The sequence below is a fragment of the Pseudophryne corroboree genome, assembly GCF_028390025.1.
Source record: "Pseudophryne corroboree isolate aPseCor3 chromosome 3 unlocalized genomic scaffold, aPseCor3.hap2 SUPER_3_unloc_19, whole genome shotgun sequence".
Taxonomy (NCBI): Eukaryota; Metazoa; Chordata; class Amphibia; order Anura; family Myobatrachidae; genus Pseudophryne; species Pseudophryne corroboree.
In genome coordinates this window covers 803,234-823,867 of record NW_026967507.1, presented here as the reverse complement: position 1 = coordinate 823,867, position 20,634 = coordinate 803,234, and the positions used below count along the sequence as shown (strand labels likewise).

The window sequence follows — 20,634 nt, the reverse complement described above, 5'->3', positions numbered from 1 at the left end:
TACAAAGTGGGAGACCAAGTTTGGATTTCTACGCGCAATCTCAAGTTCAAAGTTCCTTCTAAGAAATGTGCTCCCAAGTTTATTGGTCCATTTCCCATTGTAAAGGTACTCAACCCTGTGTCATACAAAGTCAAGTTGCCACCGTCTTTGAGAATTCCTAACGCCTTTCATACATCTTTACTGAAGCCTTTGATTCTCAATAAGTTCCGTACTACCCAGTCCAAATCTCCTAAAGTTCACTCTTTGCAGAATGAGGAATTTGAAGTTAAAGAGATTGTGGTTCCCGATATGGACGTTTACAGTTTCTGGTCGACTGGAAGGGTTACGGTCCGGAGGAGAGATCCTGGGTTTTCTCTGAAGATGTTCATGCTCCAAGACTGGTACAGAAATACTTCTCCAAAAATCCTGACAAGGTTCAAATGTGTTCGGAGACCACCCGTAGAAGAGGGGGTACTGTCACGAACCGGTCTCTCACCTTTGCGGGTTCTGGGGTTCATCCGTTGCCAGTGCGGTTGCTCGCGGTGCTGTGCGCCCGTGTGGGGACGCGGCGTGATCAGTGGCACAGGTAATGCAGAGTCTGGGAACTGTGAGTGCGGGGACCAAATGGCCTAAGGCACTGCGGTGTGTCTGCTGTATAGAAGGTGGCCATGTTGGAGACCAAATAGCTAATACAGAGCACTTGTGAAAACACCTGTGGGCAGGTGTAAGCCAATCCCGTGCTTGTGCTGCCTTTAAGTAGGCTGGGATTATGTTACTCTGAGCCAGTGCTTTGTTGTATCAACGCTGTGCTCTAGCTCTGAGCTCTCTCCGTGCATTCCTGTGTGATTCCCGTGGTCCAGATATCGCCTCCGTTCCCAGAGGTCTGTTTGCAGCCTTCACTGCCAAAGATCCACCGGCTCTCCGTTGTGCTATCAGTTAATTGCACACCTATTGGAAATAGTTGGATTCCCAGTGTCCTGCACGAGGTTACCTTGTCTGTCTGCCTATCATACAAAGTTTGGAGGATTCCATTTCCCTCAGCTGTTCGTTTATTCAACTCTGCATTTAACCCATTCATCACCTTGTCATCTACTACAGTTTCACAGTGATCTCCGGAACCCGCAAGTAACCCAATTCAGTACTTTTTATTTGCTATGTTGTCATTACAAGGATAATTCTTCACAGTCTCTCAGTTAACTCTCAAAACTCCATTGCAAATTCTTACAGTTAATTCTACATGTCTGCATTAACCAGTTAAACACATTCTGCAGTTCAGCATCAAAGCTTGTTTATATTTGGACAATTCAACATTTATTCTTCAGCTTGTTTTTGCATATGTTTCCATGAACATTTCTTTTATTTATTTTTGAGTTTTCTCTTGCATATTATTTCTGCCATTCCTGCAATACTTCAGTATAATGATGATTAACAACTAGTCATTTAACTCCTTACTGAATTGTTATTTTAATAAATATATGAAACTGAACTTTCTTCGTCCTCCCTGCTTTCTTCATACCCCAGCACCTACACCTGTGGTTGGTCCCGGGTTAACGGATTCACAAAAACACCCGGACCTGACAATAATATCAAAAAAGGTCTTATAACACACCCTCTATCAGAACATTTTTGTAAGAAACACAATAATAAAGTATATTATATAAAGCGATTTATAGGGATTCAACAGATAAAATCCAATTGGCGAAATACAAATATCGAAAAGGCTCTAGCACAAGGAGAAATTAGATGGATATTTGAGTTGAATACATTAAAGCCAATGGGACATAATGTTGATTTTGAATTAAAATGGTTTCCCCACTCCATGGTAGGGTATGACTTTGCTGGAATACAAAGTACGGCAATAGATTTTATGGGGTGGGGATCAGTACTGTCCTTTGAAGAATAGAGGAAAGAACACTTGTGATTAATCATTAATGAAGACCAACACCACCGTTTTTTGTTTAAAATCTATTTTGGAACAGTTCTGCAATTTACGTTCAGTGACCCGCAACCGGAAGTAGAAGATGAACCGCATGCATCATTTCCTTTTGGACGGTAAACCGGTGGAACGCAAGTGGAAGTTGGTGCTGAACCGCATGCGTCCCTTCCTCTGACAGACAGAAGTAGAAACGACACCACACTTTCGGATTAGGGGTTTAAAAAGCCCACATGTTAACACAGCACATTATACCATCCGTTCTTGAGAAAGATCTTTTAGACCGAAATGCGTTGTACGGACCTGTTTGCTGTGGACCAGGAGAGTCTCCTTGCAGGAAAGACTTACCATTGGGGCTTTTTAACAGTCTGCGGTGGTGCCGTACTCTCAGCCCGGGAACTTTTCTTTGCTTAACAAGCTTAGCCCACCGCACCCCAGATTGACGGTGAGATAAACTACATCACAGACCTGCACTTTATGGAGTATACTTTATGTATTTTAAATGTTTTTATGCAAATTTTGCCCTTTGCTTTGTTTGTCAGTATGGGTACTGTGTACAGTGTACCGAGACGCAGCTGTGTACTGTGTCTGGAGACGCATTCCGCCCCATTTAGAAGCCATGCGTGTCCGTACTCTCATGCCGCCATAATGGCCGGCGACCCGCTAACCGGGACGCTGGCTTAGTAATCACCACTCTTCATTCTTCTGGCTGTGGTGGGGCTTGCGAATTGTTCCTACAGGAGCTAGTGTCCTGTCAACGGGGAACAAGGACAACTAAGCCTTCCGTCCTGCCTGAAAATAAATGAAGAAAACTCTTCAGGAGCTTCCTTCAGTGTGGTAGGAGCGGCATAGAGGGAGGAGTCAGTGCACACTAATGAATTCTTAAAGTGCCCAAGGCTCCTAGTGGACCCGTCTATACCCCATGGTACTACATGGAAACCCAGAATCCCCTAGGACGTTAGAGAAAACATGGTGTCTACCTTTTGTGTGTCAACCTTTTTTATGTTGATCTTATGACCCTGTCGACCTAATGCCTGTCTAACATATGGTGTCTATCTATTGACTGTCTAACTAGACACTGTCCATCTATCAACTCACACCTTTCCAAACATCGTCCACTCAGATCAGAAGGGCTTCATTTGGGGTCGACATTCGGTGCTCAGTGTCAGGTAAGTGTTGTCAGCCATCCAACATTTGAAAGATGCTGGGAACTCCAAATACAGAGGGGTACCAGATAGGGTTGTCCATTATCCACCCCTGATTTCTGCAATAGCCATACAACCATTGGCAATTACCCTCCACACTTTCATCTTATTTCAAGGAATTTGTATTGAAAGGATTGATCATAAAATCTCCCGTTTTGCAGATGATATGCTGGTGTAGTCTGCGCAGCCCAGGACCTACTCAAACAGTGCGATAATTGGAGTTCCCGGTCACTGTACGGAGAAAACTACACCAAAAAAGATTGAAAAAACTCACGTCAACCTTTTGACCTGTCGACTTAGACCATGTCAACCTAGAGACCCTGCTGACCTAACATCCTTGACGACCAATAGTGGTCAACCCAAACATGGTCCACCTAGACACTGTCGATCCTATGAACCACACCCCACAAAAGGCATCCAGAGCAGGTGCTATATCCCTAACCTCTTCTTTCCTTATCTTGTCACTCTTTGTACACCGCCAAAGCAGAGGACGCTAGTTAGAAACATTTTGACTATAAAAGAATAGGTGTTGTCTAGCATTAACAAGGGTCGGACTGTTACATCAGTATTGTGACTGTATTGCCTCTGTTAATGTCTTTTATTCCAAATATACTGTCTTAGTTACTTCTTTCCGTGACACAAGGAAATGGTGATGAGGCCAATGTCAAAGGAGGTGAAGAAGAGGAAAACACAGTTATGTGACGGGCTATGATGGAGTCTTACGGTGTCGGGAAATGTCTTCTATTTGTTCCCCTTGTTTGCAGAATACCACCTGATATTACTTACGTGACCCAATACCGCCGTCATAGGACCGTCCATCGTTATTCACCGCCATACACCATCAAATGAGGTGTCTGCATTATGTAAAACCCTCTGATAATGATCTATTCATTGGGTATAAATTGTTTTGCATTTCCGTCCTGAAGACAGAATCTGACCGACTTCTCATTATAGGTAACCACAGAAATGTGGCTTAGTCTCCTTAAATAAATCACTATTTGGTTGATCATATTCCGACTTAGAAATAAGATTGAATACTATTAAATTGATACATTTAGTGAAGTTGGGACTTTTCCAAGTCTCTAGCTGAGGGGGGACTGGGGTTCCCATGGACAAGACGAGGAAATCATCCAGAGATGAGCAAAGTAGAGGATGACGTAGAGATAGCGGTGGTAAGTTGAGCTCTCTTTCAACAGAGCAGTGACCAGTGGTTGCGATTCCTTTTAGGTTGGACTAAAGTGGGTACAATTGTAGGCTGTTTAGCTACCGGTGATGTGAAGTGTGACCTCACTGGTCAGAGCACATCCAGGTATAGAGGGTTGGTGATAAAAGAGAAGTTTATAACCTGTTGCCTTCATAATCTTAGTGGCAGAAGGAAGATAAACCATAGATAGCGTTGTTACCAAAGAGCCACACATCACACTACTGCAGGGACCAATGTCTATCTCCAGGAATACAAAATGGTCGGTAACAGCACTTGATTTTATATACACTTGTTAGTCATAACATTAAAACCCCCTGCCTAATATTGTGTAGGCTCCCCAGGTTCCACCAAATCAGCTCTGATGCATGGACTCCACAGGATCTCTGAAGATGCCCTGTGGTATCTGGCACCAAGACACTAGCAGATACTTTGGGCTTCCATGGCTCAGACTTGGGTTTCCAGGACATCCCATAGATGATTGATCGGATTGAGAGGTGGGAAATATGGAGGCCAAGTCAACAACTTGAACTCTTAATCATGTTCCTCAAATCATTCCTGAACAATGTATGCAGAGTGGCAGTGCATTGTTCTGCATAAAGAGGCCAATTCCTTTAGGGAATATCACTACCATGAAGGGATGTACTTGGTCTGCAACAATGTTTAGGTAGGTGGTATGTTTCATAGCAACATTCAGAAGAATGCCAGGACCCAAATCTTTCCAAGCAGAATATTGCCCACAAATTATACTGCTTCTGCCTGCTTGCCTTCTTCTTAAGGTACATCCTAGTTCCATCTCTTCCCTTAACTTTGTCCTCATACATCTTACCTCAATAAACCAGTAGATAACCGGAGAGGTTGCTGTAAGTTCGGCAAACCATCTTACACCCCATGTAAGCACATAAGACACCAGGTCACTTCATTTCGATGCTCTTCGTGCATTAATTTTGGCACCACCATACTCTACGTGTTGCACTACTCCACAAAAGTGACGCCAGTGCCTTATCTGTACAGGGGGTGTGGTATGTTAGGTAGATTAGACTTAGGTCGACAGTGTCTAGGTCGACCACTATTGGTCGACAGTACGTAGGTTGACAGGGACTCTATGTCGACATGAAAAAAGGTCGACATGAGTTTTAAAAACTTTTTTTTATGTTGTTTTCTCCGTACAGTGACGGGGAAACTCAATTAGTGCACCGTGTCCCCTCGCATGGCTCGCGGCTACGGGCAAGGTGCCTCGCTCCACTACCGCTGCGCTCGGCACAGGTTACTATTCCCAATCGTAATCCATGTGGATCGTAAAGTATGAAAAAGTTAAAAAAAAATTGGAAAACAAATTGTGAAAAACGCATGTCGACCTTTTGACATGTGGACTGGAGTCCCTGTCGACCTAGAAACCATGTCGACCAATAGTGGTTGACTTAGACAGTGTTGACCTACTGACTGTCGACCTAAAGACTGGATCCCCTGTACAGGGCATTGACTATATACCACAAACACCAAGAGGCGGAGATAGGAATAATCTGCTGCGCAAAGGGAAGTATTTTTGGATCTTTTCTCTTGATACCTTATTATTACCTAATGGTTTAAACAAATGAATCAAAATTAATATTTCAAATTAATTTGTAAGTTAGGAAGGGATTTGTATTTAAATAGTTATGTTTTACTGAATCATTACCTTAACATCCCTTTAGCAACTCAATGCTCTCTGTGTTTTATGAAAAGCTAACGATATGACCAGTAAGATACACAGAGTGGCCGGCTGCTGGAAGATAATCTTCCTGCAGCTGCCGCTCGCAGACGGACCTCCTGGCCCCTCTTCTACCTGGTAACCTCCCCTGTAAGCCTTGCTGGTGCCGATCACTGGTAATCAGTCAGCACAGCAGGACTCCCCACCCCCCTCCCCCACCTAGCGGCTGTACAGAGGAACAGCCGCCCGGAAAATGTACATAAACCCCCCAGTGTGTACATGGAAATCAAGAGTAACTGGGAAATCAAAGTTGCAATGGTTTCCGATGTTGATGAACCAATGTTTAAATAAAGAACAATATATTTAAAAAATAATGTTTTTCTTTTTAATAAAATTGTTTTGTAGAAATTTAAATAAATGTTCTTCACCTAATTCACTCATTAAAAAAACCTGACAATTTCTGAACATTGAAAAATTTAAAAAAAAAAAACATTTCCAGATAAGAGTGCAGTGTAGAGGGTTTGACCTGGGTTACCCGACCCAGGTTATGCTTTAAAGTTGCTGATTGGCCGTGTATACAGAGGTCCGCCTCAAGGGAGTGTGAGTAACATGCAGGGCAGACCCAGGTTCAGTGTAAACGGGGCGAACTGGGGAATAACCTGCGTCCAAGGTGCAATGTAAACTGGATCTGACCAGGGTAGGAACTGTGTCCGGAAACTCAGGTCAGACCTGGGTTTTGGTGGAAAAGCGGTATTACTTTTGTGGGCTACAGTAGCAGCCAGTATTTACCCTGCACAGAAACAATATCAGTGTATATCCTTCCCTTGCATTGCAGCATGGTGTGTTCCAGATACAGAGTTATTGGCTTTTTCTGCCTTGCTACCAAATCTGAATCAGACCCTCTGTGCAGACGTTTGCTGTGGTGTTACCTGTGGAGCCCTTAGACTCTTATTAGAGAACGGAATCTTTAGTTATCTTTCTACTCTGTTGTGATTTCCCAATTAAATCATGATACTCCGAGCGATCTATTATTGAGTTTGTATTATATGGGGGGAGGGGTAATCAGTGTCTTGCTAAAGGCCCCACGAGGCCTCTGCAGAGCATCATTTTAATCCATAATAGTACGAGCTATTGCAAATATAAAGTTTGCTATGGAAAGTAAGGCTAAAAATATGTTGAATAAGAACTTACTAGCCTTGTCCTGGATGGTAAATTCTCCAGTAAGTAGACAGATAGTATCAGAAACAACTGTATTTTTAATGAACAAATCATAATAAATATATATATATATATATATATATATATATATTGTTGGGTCCTGGAGTGAAGAGCTCCTATAATGGACTCACATTATTACTGCAATTAATCAGTATCAGAAGATCAAAATATCATACACTAAAGACTTCAGAACATATAATAAAACAGCAATTGAATGATAACTAACATATAGACAAGAAATTAAAACAAAAACTAAAGAACTTTAAAACCAATAATAATCTCACTGTATGGTGTCCAGAAGCAAAGAGCATTCCGTCCGCTTCCGCAGGCAGCTCGGAATTGGACTGCGAGCTGTGAAACGCATTGCATTTGGACACCAGTGAGGTCATTCAATTTTACATTTCTATTTTAGATTTAATTTATTATTAAGTCTGTTATTTTATCACTAAATTGCTATTTTCAGTAAATGTATTTGTGTCTATTTCAAAAACGTACAACAACATCAATGGCTTTCGCAAAATCTGACTTTACAATTGTTTATCTCCTGTGTGAGTTTTCTGGTGTTTATCAAGATATGCTTTACATGTAAAACATTTCCCACACTCAGAACATGGAAATTCTCTCTCATCTGTGTGAATTCTCTGATGTTTAATAAGATCTGATGACTGGGTAAAACATTTCCCACACTCAGAGCATGGAAATGGCTTCTCACCTGTGTGCCGTCTCTCATGTGTAACAAGATACGATTTCTGAGTAAAACATTTCCCACACACAGAACATGAAAATGGCTTCTCCCCTGTGTGAATTCTCTTATGTTTAACAAGATCTGATGACTGGGTAAAACATTTCCCACACTCAGTGCATGGATATGGCTTCTCACCTGTGTGACTTCTCTGATGTGTAAGAAGAGAGGATTTCTGTGTAAAACATTTCCCACAATCAGAACATAAAAATGGCTTCTCACCTGAATGACTTTTCTCATGTATAACAAGATGCGAGTCCCGAGAAAAACATTTGCCACACTCAGAACATGCAAATGGTTTCTCACCTGTGTGAAGTTTTTCATGTCTAATAAGGTGTGATTTTCGTGTAAAACATTTCCCACATTCAGAACATGTAAATGGTTTCTCACCTGTGTGAAACTTTTCATGTCTAACAAGGTGCGATTTCCCCACAAAACTTTTCCCACACTCAGAACATGTAAATGGCCTCTCACCTGTGTGATTTCTCCCATGTGTCACAAGAGCTGATTTGTGTGTAAAACGTTTCCCACACTCAGTACATGTAAATGGCTTCTCACCTGTGTGTATTCTCTGATGTACAGAAAGATTAGATTTCTGTCTAAAACATCTCCCACACTGAGGGCACGGAAATTGTTTCTCAACTGTGTGACGTCTCTGATGACTAACAAGAGATGATTTATCTGTTAACCATTTCCCACACTCAGAACGTGGAAATGGACTTTTATCTGTTTGACTTCTCTCATGGCTAACAGCAGCAGATTTCTCAGTAACACGTTTCAGACCAGACCATGGAAACGGTTTCTCACCCGTGTGAACCCTCTGATGTATAATAAGATGTCCTTTATGTGTGAAAAAATCCCCACACTCAGAACATGAATAGTGCTTTTCTCCTGCCTCAGCTGACTGGTGAGTAATAGGGTTTACTACTCCAAGAACTGCCGTAGATGTACCAACATCTGAGCATCCAGGAGAAAATTGCCAATGATAAATAGGATCAGATGGTGTAACAGAGTTTTCTCCTTCAGCATTTCGTGTGAGGTTATCTTCGAATTCACCATTTGAAGAGATAAAGAGATGTTCCTCTGAAGTTTTCCTACGGAGGTGTCCAACTGCTGAGAATAAAAAATAAATATATAGGAGCATTAAAGATTCCCTGTAACAAGATCCACTTTCCAATATAGATAATGCGGAAAGGTCCCCAAAAGTACCATATAGGTAAATTCAAGATGTTTCATGTGAAAATATATAACTCATGGATGGACAACAATCAAATCTGGAGACTGGCATGGCAATTGAAGGACTTTGAGTTTGTGTGTCCACAACCATTTCAGTGTGGATTTTGATGTGTGCTTGGGGATCTTCCTCAAAGGTCTTCCAACGTCCAAGCTCAGATTTTGGCCTATAATCTCTTGGACCTATAATAGGATCAATTATTCCATTCATTGTCTCAAGAGCCACCAGCAGCAAAACAAACCAAAAGCATCAATGATGGTACCATGTTTGACATTGGCTATCAGATGCTTCTCTTTGAGGTTCCTTTATTTTCTGTGGTGATAGCGTACATGGTGAAAAAGCCAGCGGATTTCGAAATGTAAAAACCCCAAGATTCAGCTAAATTGTGAAGTTCTTACGATCTTCCTCACTGTATATTAGGTCAGTATGATTATGCATCCTCTTTCTGGCAAATGTTCAACGATGGTCTCTCATTTCCTTGTTATCACCCTGTATGTGCTTAATGGTGACTTCAACTGACTTTTTTTTTATAACAATTTCCTAATCTATGCAGGTCCACAGCCAGCTCTATGGTTTAGCCATGCTGATGGGATTTTACCTGTGCGTAACCCAGAGGATCTCAAATGCGGTCCGCAACGATCCAGGTTTTAGGTATATCCATGGCTCAGCACAGATGGTTAAATCAAATTGACTGAGGTGCAAATTAAGTCACCTGTGGCCAAGCATGGATAAACTTAAAACCTGGACTCGTTGGGGTGCCTTGAGGACTGTATTTGAGAACCTCTGGTGTAACCACATATTTATAGTCCAGAGACACAGGAAATGGTCAGCACAAACAATGGAGTTCTGGGAGACTAATTTGGTTTTATTCTAAATTCTAAGAGGTGCAAATCATTTTATGTCCTATGTTTTTGAAATACAATATTCTTTAAAACAACAACAACAACAACAACAACAGTAGTTGTCTGTGTATACATGGCTAGACATTTTTCCTAACATTCTTGAGGAACATTTAGGAGGTATGTCAGACTACTCCCCAGGGTACATGGATTCATATTTGTCTTTGATTAAAGGAATCAGATTTTGGAAGCTAAACCAGATTCTGTGAGGAGGAGCTGGAGAATCCTTGTTGGGACTTCGAAATCAGATACCGGACCTCTCAAAGTCAGGCCCAGAGAGAAAGGTCAGACCACCTCTTTGATAAGTCCAAGCATAAGCTTCTTTTTACTCATCACAGATGCTGGTGGCAGTTGTATAGCTTAGTGTCCTCAAGGAGATGAACCTTGTAGGATTATCCTGGCCATTCTAAACCCCCACAATGTGACTGATATCATGGAATAAACAGTAATTTTTTTTGTTACTGGAGGGCTCTATACGAAAGCAGGGCTTAACTGGAAGATTGTATTGATCAGCTAGTTCTGCTGAGGCTGCCTCAAGAGTCCATACATTTTGGACTTGGGGGGGTCATTCAGAGTTGATTGCTCTCTAGCTGTTTTTAGCAGCCGTGCAAACACATAGTCGCTGCCAATGGGGGAGTTTATTTTCGCTTTGCAAATGTGCGAACGCCTGTGCAGCCGAGCTCTGCAATAACATTTTGTGCAGTTTCAGAATAGGTCTGAACTTACTCAGCTCTTGCGATCACTTCAGTCTTTTTGGTGACGGAATTTACATCACACACCTGCGCACCAAACGCCCGGACACGCCTGTGTTTTCCCTACCACTCCCAGAAAACGGTCAGTTGACACCCATAAACGTCCGCATTCTGTCATTCTCCTTGAGATCGACTGTGCGAAAGGATTCTTCGTTAAATCCATAGCTCAGCAACAATCCGCATTGTACCCGTACGACTCGCGTGCGCATTGCTGTGCATACGCAGTAGAGACCTGATCGCAGCGCAACGTGTGATCAACTCGGAATGATCCCCTTGGAACTGGCTTACTCCACTAAAAGTGATACACAAGAATTGCAAGCTGCTCAGAAATCCCCCAGCACTTCTACTATTATATGTTATGATTCCAGTACTTCTGACCAGAGGAGATCGTATGGCTGAGGTCAGAGTACTGGGAAGATATGCTGGTTGTGGGAGCAGGAAAGCCTAGTAACCCCTGGCGCCCTAACTCCGTTGTCTCGCCCGTGTTATCAGAAATCCCCTGCGAGACTATGGTTGCTTGAGCCCATGGCAGCCGCGTTCGAAGGGCGGATTATGTCTGCCCAACCCCGATGCCCCCTCAGGTCTTAATGGGAGACAAAGGGAAATCCGAGACAGGGTGATAACAAGGGGCCCTCTGACTAAGCAACCAGGCCAGGGGTTACAAGCTAACTAACTAAATCAAAAGGTATGTGCGGACTAGCCGCCAGGGAAAAGGACAACCAAAGATCCACTGATCCGTTACTCCTATCCAGCACCGCTGGATACCAGAGTGGATCAGGGAGAGCGGAATCCTCCGCAAAAGCTCCAGGACACAAATATACTAAATAATAAACAGTAAGCGGACAAGCCGCAACACACGGCTGCGCCGTGACTCACGAACACCACAGGATGTTAAAGGTGCTCAGTCAGACTCCAGGAAAAGATGACAAATCTCTGAGTACAGGACCACTGAGGACAGGAACAACCGGCTTGAGCAGGACTGGATACTTTCTGCAACTGACATAGGCAAACAGGAAGCTGCCGACACCGACTTTCAGAACTGGAGGACAGGCAGAATCCACTGGAACTCAGGGTAGGACACGGGATCAGACACAGGGACTGACACAGGAATCAACACAGGGACTGACACAGGAATCCACACAGGGACTGACACAGGAATCCACACAGGGACTGACAGGAACCAGCTCAAACTTAAAGCAGACTGCAACCCAAGGAATATCATCAGCATCTGCTAACTGCAGTGAGCCAGCATATATCAGAGAGGCCTAATTAATTATCTCTTGCAGCTGGCCTGCTGCACGACTAAGCTGACAAGATGCAATCAGCAGCCAGATGAGGCTGAACACATGGGAACAAGCTGCAATTGCACAAACTCACCAGCGGCAGCAGACAAGAGTAATCCAAAACAGAGCAATGGGAAATCCTGGCATGCAAGACAACTAAATAAACATAAAATAGGAATGAACCACTACCTGTGGTTCATAACAGTATCCCCTCCTTAAGGGTGAGCTCCGAGCACCCCATGACACCCACGGGGAACATAAACAGAAGTATAACATGAAATACAGAACAAACTGCAAAACAGGAATGAGCCACAGCCGTGGCTCATAACAGTACCCCCCCCTTGAGGAGGGGTCAAAAGACCCCAAAATTCAGACTATCCAGAACAAGGGATACAAAAAAAAAAAAACCTGACACATTGGTCTAACAGACACGAAAACAGAAACAAGCTGCAACCACAGCTTGTAACAGTGCCCTCCCCTTGATGGTGGCCACTGGACACAAGACAAGGGGAAAAAAATCTTTTTTTTTTTTTTTTTTTATCAAGGCAAGAGTCAAAAAATTATTTCTTTTTCTTCTTCTTCTTTTTACAAAGCTCTTTAGGTCTGACCAAGGTAATTCCCCAAACATTGTCTGAACTGATGGTACCACCCAGCAAGGCTGCGTTCAAATCAGAGACAGGTCTCTTACCCTTGGGAGCTGAACTTTCTGGTAAAGTACTATTATTAGAAGAAGTAGTCAGAAAAGCACATCCTGCAGTCACAACAACGGGCTGAGACTCCTGTGCCGAGTTTACAGTATTTTGTGGACTCTCAGCAGACAAGACGGGTGACTTAGAGGAACCTGAACCAATTTCTTTGGAACCATATCTTTTAATAATTGCATCACTGAATGCTGGGGGATCCTGAAGAATGGGATCTTCAGCTTTCATTAGGCTGGTCGCCCACTCAAAAGGCTCTCCTCTAAAAGAATAAATAAGATAGAGCACAAGGTTCTCTGGAGTGATGCCCAGAAATGGTCTAGACAACATAATAATGTAATAGTGTTTGTAAAGCGCCAGAAATTGGGCTAAGTCCCCATCAAAGATTATGGATGTTGAGATATCAGAGTCAGGATCTGTTTCCTTCTCATCTGACTGACTGGAGTGCTTTGCTAGGACCTGGTCACTATTGACCTTACTCGAGGCTGAGACTCTCTGAACCCCACCCGGGGCTGAGACTCTCTGAACCCCACCCGGGGCTGAGACTTTCTGAACCCCACCCGGGGCAGTGACTTTCTGAACCCCACCCGGGGCAGTGACTTTCTGAACCCCACCCGGGGCAGTGACTTTCTGAACCCCACCCGGGGCAGTGACTTTCTGAACCCCACCCGGGGCAGTGACTTTCTGAACCCCACCCGGGGCAGTGACTTTCTGAACCCCACCCGGGGCAGTGGCCTCCGGGAACCCCGCTGGGGCAGTGGCCTCCGGGAACCCCGCTGGGGCAGTGGCCTCCGGGAACCCCGCTGGGGCAGTGGCCTCCGGGAACCCCGCTGGGGCAGTGGCCTCCGGGAACCCCGCTGGGGCCAGCACCTCGGATTCTTTTACTGGGACCGGGTCGTTGGCCTCCCTGACTGGGATCGGGCCATCGGCCTCCCTCTCTGAGTCGATAATAATCGAAAGTTCTCCCGGGACTATGACTTCCGGGACTTTTGCTGAAGCAATAACGTTCAGATCCTCCACTAATGCTATGCTTCTTAAGTTCTTTCCTGGGGAAGCGACTTCTAGACCCTTCTTTGGGGCTGCGTCTCTCGAGACCCCACTTGGGGATATTACTTCAAAGATCCCTTCTGGGGTTTTGCTTCTCGAGTTCCCTTCAAGAACTATGGTTTTAGATACCCTTTCTGAGGTTGCGCTCCCCAAGTCCCTACCTGGGGTAACAGCTTCTGAGACCCCTTCTGGTATGGAAACCTGAGCTACAATATTTGATGTCCCTCTATAAGCTTGGGCATCGGGTACCGCTCCAGCACTCTGGGCATCGGGTACCGCTCCAGCACCCTGGGCTACGGGCACCACTCCAGGACCCTGGGCTACGGGCACCACTCCAGGGACTTGCAACTCCGCTTCCACAGGAACCTCAAGAGAGGAGAGAAACATTCTCTTTTGATTCCTGAATCTATAATGGGGCTCCCTTGCCCAAGGACCCCAATTATAGGACAGAGAGCTTTTTTGTGTGGGTTGTGTGACAAGTACCTCTGCCACAGTAGAGACAGGAGTAGGTCTTGTATCATGACTCAACTTGGCCAGAGGGCAAGACTCGTCACCACACTTTGGCTTGCGCAACTCATAGGTCTGCAGATAATGGCCTAAACCCCCACAATATAGGCATAAGTTTAAGTTTCTGCGACGCAGACGCTCCTCTTCTGAGAGCCTGGGCCGCAGAAAACTTTTAAACTTTTTCTCTTCAATTAAACCAGAGGATTCTCTTGTCACCATACTGTGAACAAGAGTCTCTTTAGAGATAGATGTACTCTCAACGACTTCTGGCAAAATAAGCAAGATTTTAGTCAGAAGGTTTTGCAGTTGCTTTAGGGATTGCTGCAAAACTTCTAGTCGCTCTGGTCTCAAAGCACTGAATACAGAGTTCAGGGCTGCGAGAGATGCCTGCAGGGCTTGCATAGTAGACATAGGAGGATTTAAAACTAGACAAGACAAGACAAGGCAAGACAAGGCAAGGCAAGACAAGGCAAGGCAAGACAAGGCAAGACTAAATTTTGCTAAACAAAACAAGACTTTTTTTTTTTTTTTTTTTTAAACACCGGACTGGATTCTAAACACCGGACTGGATTCTAAACACCGGACTGGATTCTAAACACCGGACTGGATTCTAAACACTGGATTGGATTCTAAACACCGGACTGGATTGGATTCTAAACACCGGACTGGATTGGATTCTAAACACCGGACTGGATTGGATTCTAAACACCGGACTGGATTGGATTCTAAACACCGGACTGGATTCTAAACACCGGACTGGATTCTAAACACCAAATTCTAGACAGGACTGGATTCTTGACACCGGATTGGATTCAGCACACTGAATTCTAGACAGGACTGGATTCTAGACTAGACACTGGACTGGGCCAAAAAAGAAAAAAAAAAAGTTTTATTTCTTTTTTGTGGTATGGCTGATGATAATGTTATGATTCCAGTACTTCTGACCAGAGGAGATCGTATGGCTGAGGTCAGAGTACTGGGAAGATATGCTGGTTGTGGGAGCAGGAAAGCCTAGTAACCCCTGGCGCCCTAACTCCGTTGTCTCGCCCGTGTTATCAGAAATCCCCTGCAAGACTATGGTTGCTTGAGCCCATGGCAGCCGCGTTCGAAGGGCGGATTATGTCTGCCCAACCCCGATGCCCCCTCAGGTCTTAATGGGAGACAAAGGGAAATCCGAGACAGGGTGATAACAAGGGGCCCTCTGACTAAGCAACCAGGCCAGGGGTTACAAGCTAACTAACTAAATCAAAAGGTATGTGCGGACTAACCGCCAGGGAAAAGGACAACCAAAGATCCACTGATCCGTTACTCCTATCCAGCACCGCTGGATACCAGAGTGGATCAGGGAGAGCGGAATCCTCCGCAAAAGCTCCAGGACACAAATATACTAAATAATAAACAGTAAGCGGACAAGCCGCAACACACGGCTGCGCCGTGACTCACGAACACCACAGGATGTTAAAGGTGCTCAGTCAGACTCCAGGAAAAGATGACAAATCTCTGAGTACAGGACCACTGAGGACAGGAACAACCGGCTTGAGCAGGACTGGATACTTTCTGCAACTGACATAGGCAAACAGGAAGCTGCCGACACCGACTTTCAGAACTGGAGGACAGGCAGAATCCACTGGAACTCAGGGTAGGACACGGGATCAGACACAGGGACTGACACAGGAATCAACACAGGGACTGACACAGGAATCCACACAGGGACTGACACAGGAATCCACACAGGGACTGACAGGAACCAGCTCAAACTTAAAGCAGACTGCAACCCAAGGAATATCATCAGCATCTGCTAACTGCAGTGAGCCAGCATATATCAGAGAGGCCTAATTAATTATCTCTTGCAGCTGGCCTGCTGCACGACTAAGCTGACAAGATGCAATCAGCAGCCAGATGAGGCTGAACACATGGGAACAAGCTGCAATTGCACAAACTCACCAGCGGCAGCAGACAAGAGTAATCCAAAACAGAGCAATGGGAAATCCTGGCATGCAAGACAACTAAATAAACATAAAATAGGAATGAACCACTACCTGTGGTTCATAACAGTATCCCCTCCTTAAGGGTGAGCTCCGAGCACCCCATGACACCCACGGGGAACATAAACAGAAGTATAACATGAAATACAGAACAAACTGCAAAACAGGAATGAGCCACAGCCGTGGCTCATAACATTATATTGACTGTATATCCTATATCATAGTAGAAATGCAGATATATTAGTTACATACATTTGCAAAGATATGATTAAGACACCAGCCTCTCCAAGGTGTCTCAGATACGGTGGTCCTAGCACTTACTTCAATAACACTAAGCCACAAGGTGTTGATAGTATACCGATTAAGGTACATAAGAAATTTTCGTTTTTTTGTCCTTTGCATTTGGGAGACTTTTAATGAATTACAATATACAGGAACTCCTCCCACTATGTCTGAAGCGTTGATCACAGTGTTCTCTAAATTGGGTAGAAAATACCCTTCCAACATCAACATGTTGTCTAAGACTCTAGCTACTCAGCTCAATACAATCATAGGACAAATAGTACACAGACTAGTTTTATATCAGGAAGATATGACCAAAATCTTGGCCATCTTTTGCACCTCTCTCCGATTAATGCATGAAGCCATGGAGGGGCAGTGCTCATGTCTCTGGATGCTGCCAAGACCTTGGACTCAGTGGAGTGGAACTAACTGTGGTGGTGTGTCGTCACATTGTTAATTAGAGCACATTGTGGACTCGCTGGAAATGCCTACGTGCACGTTTCACTGTATGGACAGCTTTATCCAAGCCTTGATAAAGCTATCCATACAGTGAAACGTACACGTAAAGTCAGTATGCAGAGAATATCAACATGATCTGAAGGATGATATGGACCTGTTGTCATTCGTAATACGGACAGCTGTATAGGTCTATAGTGCTTATGGTCAACAGGTACAAAAGGCTGAAATGGTTGACATTACAATGGTCAACGTAACTTTGTAGGGTTCATTTTGGCAATTTTTTTCATATTTTACCATCCACGGGGACGACTAGGAATAGTAAAGTGTCCTGAGTGCGTCGGCAGCGAAGCGATACAACTTGCCTGAAGCATGGCGAGTGAAGCAGTACACTAATTGGGGTTTCATGTGCTTTGACTGCAAAAAATGGCACCAAAAGACTCCCCAAAAAGCGTTGGCCTTTTTTGTGTCAACCATTTTCCATGTCAACTGTTTGAACCTGTTAACCTTTTCCATTGACTACCTTTTACCTGTTGACCTAATGACCCCGTCAACCTTTTTCACGTCGATCATATAATATTATGTCAGGAAACCAAAGATCAGGCTAATGTACTTTTATTGCCCTGGTTCTGATCCATCACTATGATAGGACTTTGACGAAAGTGGTCACTCTAGGCCCAGGACTTATTCAACCCTACAAGTGCCCATATTACCCTGTGGTTCAAAGTGGGCTAATACTGTACTATATATTTTCTCATGAATATTATGATAACAATTTAACTGCCAAAGTGTTGGAGTTCTTTATTCTATGTTGCCAGTCGCAGTGGCTCCAAGACAGCAAGAGTCATATGGGAAATAACCAGCAACTGTTCTGTAGCCAGGCCTTGATTGTGAAGCTCCAAATAGCAGGGCTTAGGGCTTGTTAAGTCATACTCAGCGGTGTCACCTCATAGTAGGAAAAAGGAGAGTTATAGTAGACTTACCTTTGTCAACTCTTTCTTCAAAGTCCATAGGGTCCACAGCGAGACAATGGGGTGTAGGTGGTGGTAAAGGATTGGGCAACAAACAGTTAAAGCTTTAGGTATCCCAAGATGCTCCAGTCCTGCTTCCCTATACCCTGCCACAGCTCATACACTTCAGTCTTGTCAACAAGCCCAAGGCAGGAGCAGGATAGTAGAGAAGTATGAATTGGTACACACAAGAACACATTCTCACGGAGAAAAGAAAGGAACCAGAGACAAGGAAAGAAACACATAGAAGCCAGGTGCATGAGGGCGGGTGCCCTGTGCACCCTATGGACCTCAAAGAAAGAGAGTTAAGAAAGGTAAGTCTACCATAACTCTTCTTTTCTTCTTCAGGTTCCAAAGGACTTCACATGGAGACAATGGGGATGTCCCAAAGCAGTTGTTCAAGGAAGAGGGCGTTCCTGAGCGAATAGCAGAATCCAGCGTCCAAATGAAGCATAATGAGAGGCAAATGTATCAAAGGCATAAAACCTGAGAAAGGTGTGGTCATAAGACCACGTGGCCGCCTTGCACAGTTGTTCGGCAGATGCACCATGGCGGGCTGCCAACGATGGACCCACAAAGCGAGTAGAATGAGCAGAGACTGTAGCTGGCACAGGAAGGTCAGCCTGCATGTAAGCCTGTGAGATAGACATGCAAAGCCATCTGACCTGAGTCTGTTTGTCAGTAGGCCAGCCCCTCTTGTGGAATCCATAGAGCACAAAAAGGGTATACGATTTTCGTAGGGGACTAGTACGATCCACATAGATCCAGAGAGCCCAGACCACACCCAGGGAGGCCTCCTCTACTGAGAGCTCCGGTGAGTGGAAGGCCGGTACCACAATGTCTTCATTGAGGTGGAAACGAGAGACCACCTTGGGAATGTAACCATGCCGAGTTCGAAGAACATCCCTGTCCCGATGACAAAAGAAAGTAGAGTAGAGCACCATCAAATCTAACACCCTTCGGTCAGATGCAATAGCCAGAGGGAATATAGCTTCACAGTTAGCCAATTGAGATCCACTGAGTCATGGGGTTCAACAGAGGCTCCTGAAGCGCTTGGAGAACCACGGTCAATTCCCACGGACCTGCCGGAGGGACAAAGGGAGATTGAATACGAGGGACACCCTGAAGAAAGGTGCGGACATCTGGCAGTGGGGCAATTCTGCACTGAAACTATGTTAAGAGAGAAGAGACATGCACTTAAACCTCTTCAGTGGCGGATTTTTCAAATTGGTCATCCCTCCCAGGACAGTTTTTTTGTGGCTCATTCCTGTTTTGCATGTCGGTTATGTATTTTATGTTTATAAGTTGTCTTGCAGGCCAGTATTTCCCATTGCTCTGTTTTAGAATACTCTTGGTTGCTGCCGCTGGTGAGTCTGTGTAATTGCAGCTTGTTCTCATGTGTTCAGCCTCACCTGGCTGCTAATTGCATCTTGTCAGTTTGGAGTCATGCAACAGGGCAGCTGCATGAAATTATTAATTAGGCCTCTCTGTTATATGCTGGCTCAGTGCAGTTCACAGATGCTGGTGATATTTCTAAGTTTCCAGTCTGCTTGAGTTCTGAGCTTGTTCCTGCCAGTTCCTGAATTCCTGTGTCAGTCCCTGTGTCTGATCCCGTGTCTTGCTGTTAAAGTGTTCCTGTCCTGAAGTCCAGTGGCTTTGCCTGTGCCTGGTCAAGTTTCTGGCTTCTTGGTGTCCACCGGTCTGTCGTTTGGGATTCTGCCTGTCCTCCAGTTCTGAGAGTCTGTGTCGGCAGCATTGGAGGTTCCTGTCCGTTTGCCATTATTCGTACCGGTTCCGTGAGTAGCGGCTCTGCCGCGTCCGTCGGCCTAGGCCGCTGTATTCCGTTATTATTTCTGTCACTGGTGTTTTGCAGAGGGTTCTGCTCATGCTGTCACCGCCGGTACACAAAAGTATTGTGTCGGCGTGTGGTCAGCATTTCCTTTGTTGTTCTTTTCCTTTGGCGGCAAGCCGCACATACATTTGGTTTTAGGCTAGTTAGTGGCCCCTGGCTTTGGTTGTTTCAGTTAGAGGGCCCCTTGTTATCACCCTGTCTCGGTACACTCTTTGTATCTCATTAAGACCTGAGGGGGCATCGAAGTTGGGCAGACGTAATCCGCCCTTCAAACGCGGCTGCCATGGGCTCAAGCAACCATAGTCTTGCAAGAGTGTACTGACAGCACGGGCGAGACAACGGAGATAGGGCGCCAGGGGCTATTCCCTTTCCATTCCCCTTTCCCAGCATTACGTCCTGGTGCTCTGGACTCACTTCATAACATCTCCCTTGTTCTGAGCACCAGGAACCTAACATTATCACCAGCCATACCACAAAAAAGAAATAAAACTTTTTTTTTCTTTTTTGGCCCACTCCAGTGTCTAGTCTAGAATCCAGTCCTGTCTAGAATTCAGTATGCAGAATCCAATCCAGTGTTTAGAATCCAGTCCTGTCTAGAAACTAGTGTGCAGAATCCAGTCCGGTGTTTAAAAATCCAGTCCTGTCTTGTCTAGTTTAAAAA

General features: G+C 44.6%; 1 protein-coding gene across 3 annotated transcripts in view; it reads right to left on the bottom strand.

The window, feature by feature from the left end:
- Positions 1-7,246: 7,246 nt before the first annotated feature.
- The window catches only part of LOC134983578 (zinc finger protein OZF-like), a 129,344-nt gene continuing 115,956 nt past the window's right edge, over positions 7,247-20,634 (bottom strand). For 2 of the 3 annotated variants that reach the window (XM_063949238.1, XM_063949239.1), the window contains exon 5: positions 7,247-9,081. In XM_063949238.1, coding sequence (XP_063805308.1) covers positions 7,754-9,081 — 1,328 coding nt within the window. In that variant the 3' untranslated portion in view covers positions 7,247-7,753. The remainder of the gene's footprint in view (positions 9,082-20,634) is intronic. The other variant, XM_063949240.1, reaches the window with a different exon arrangement.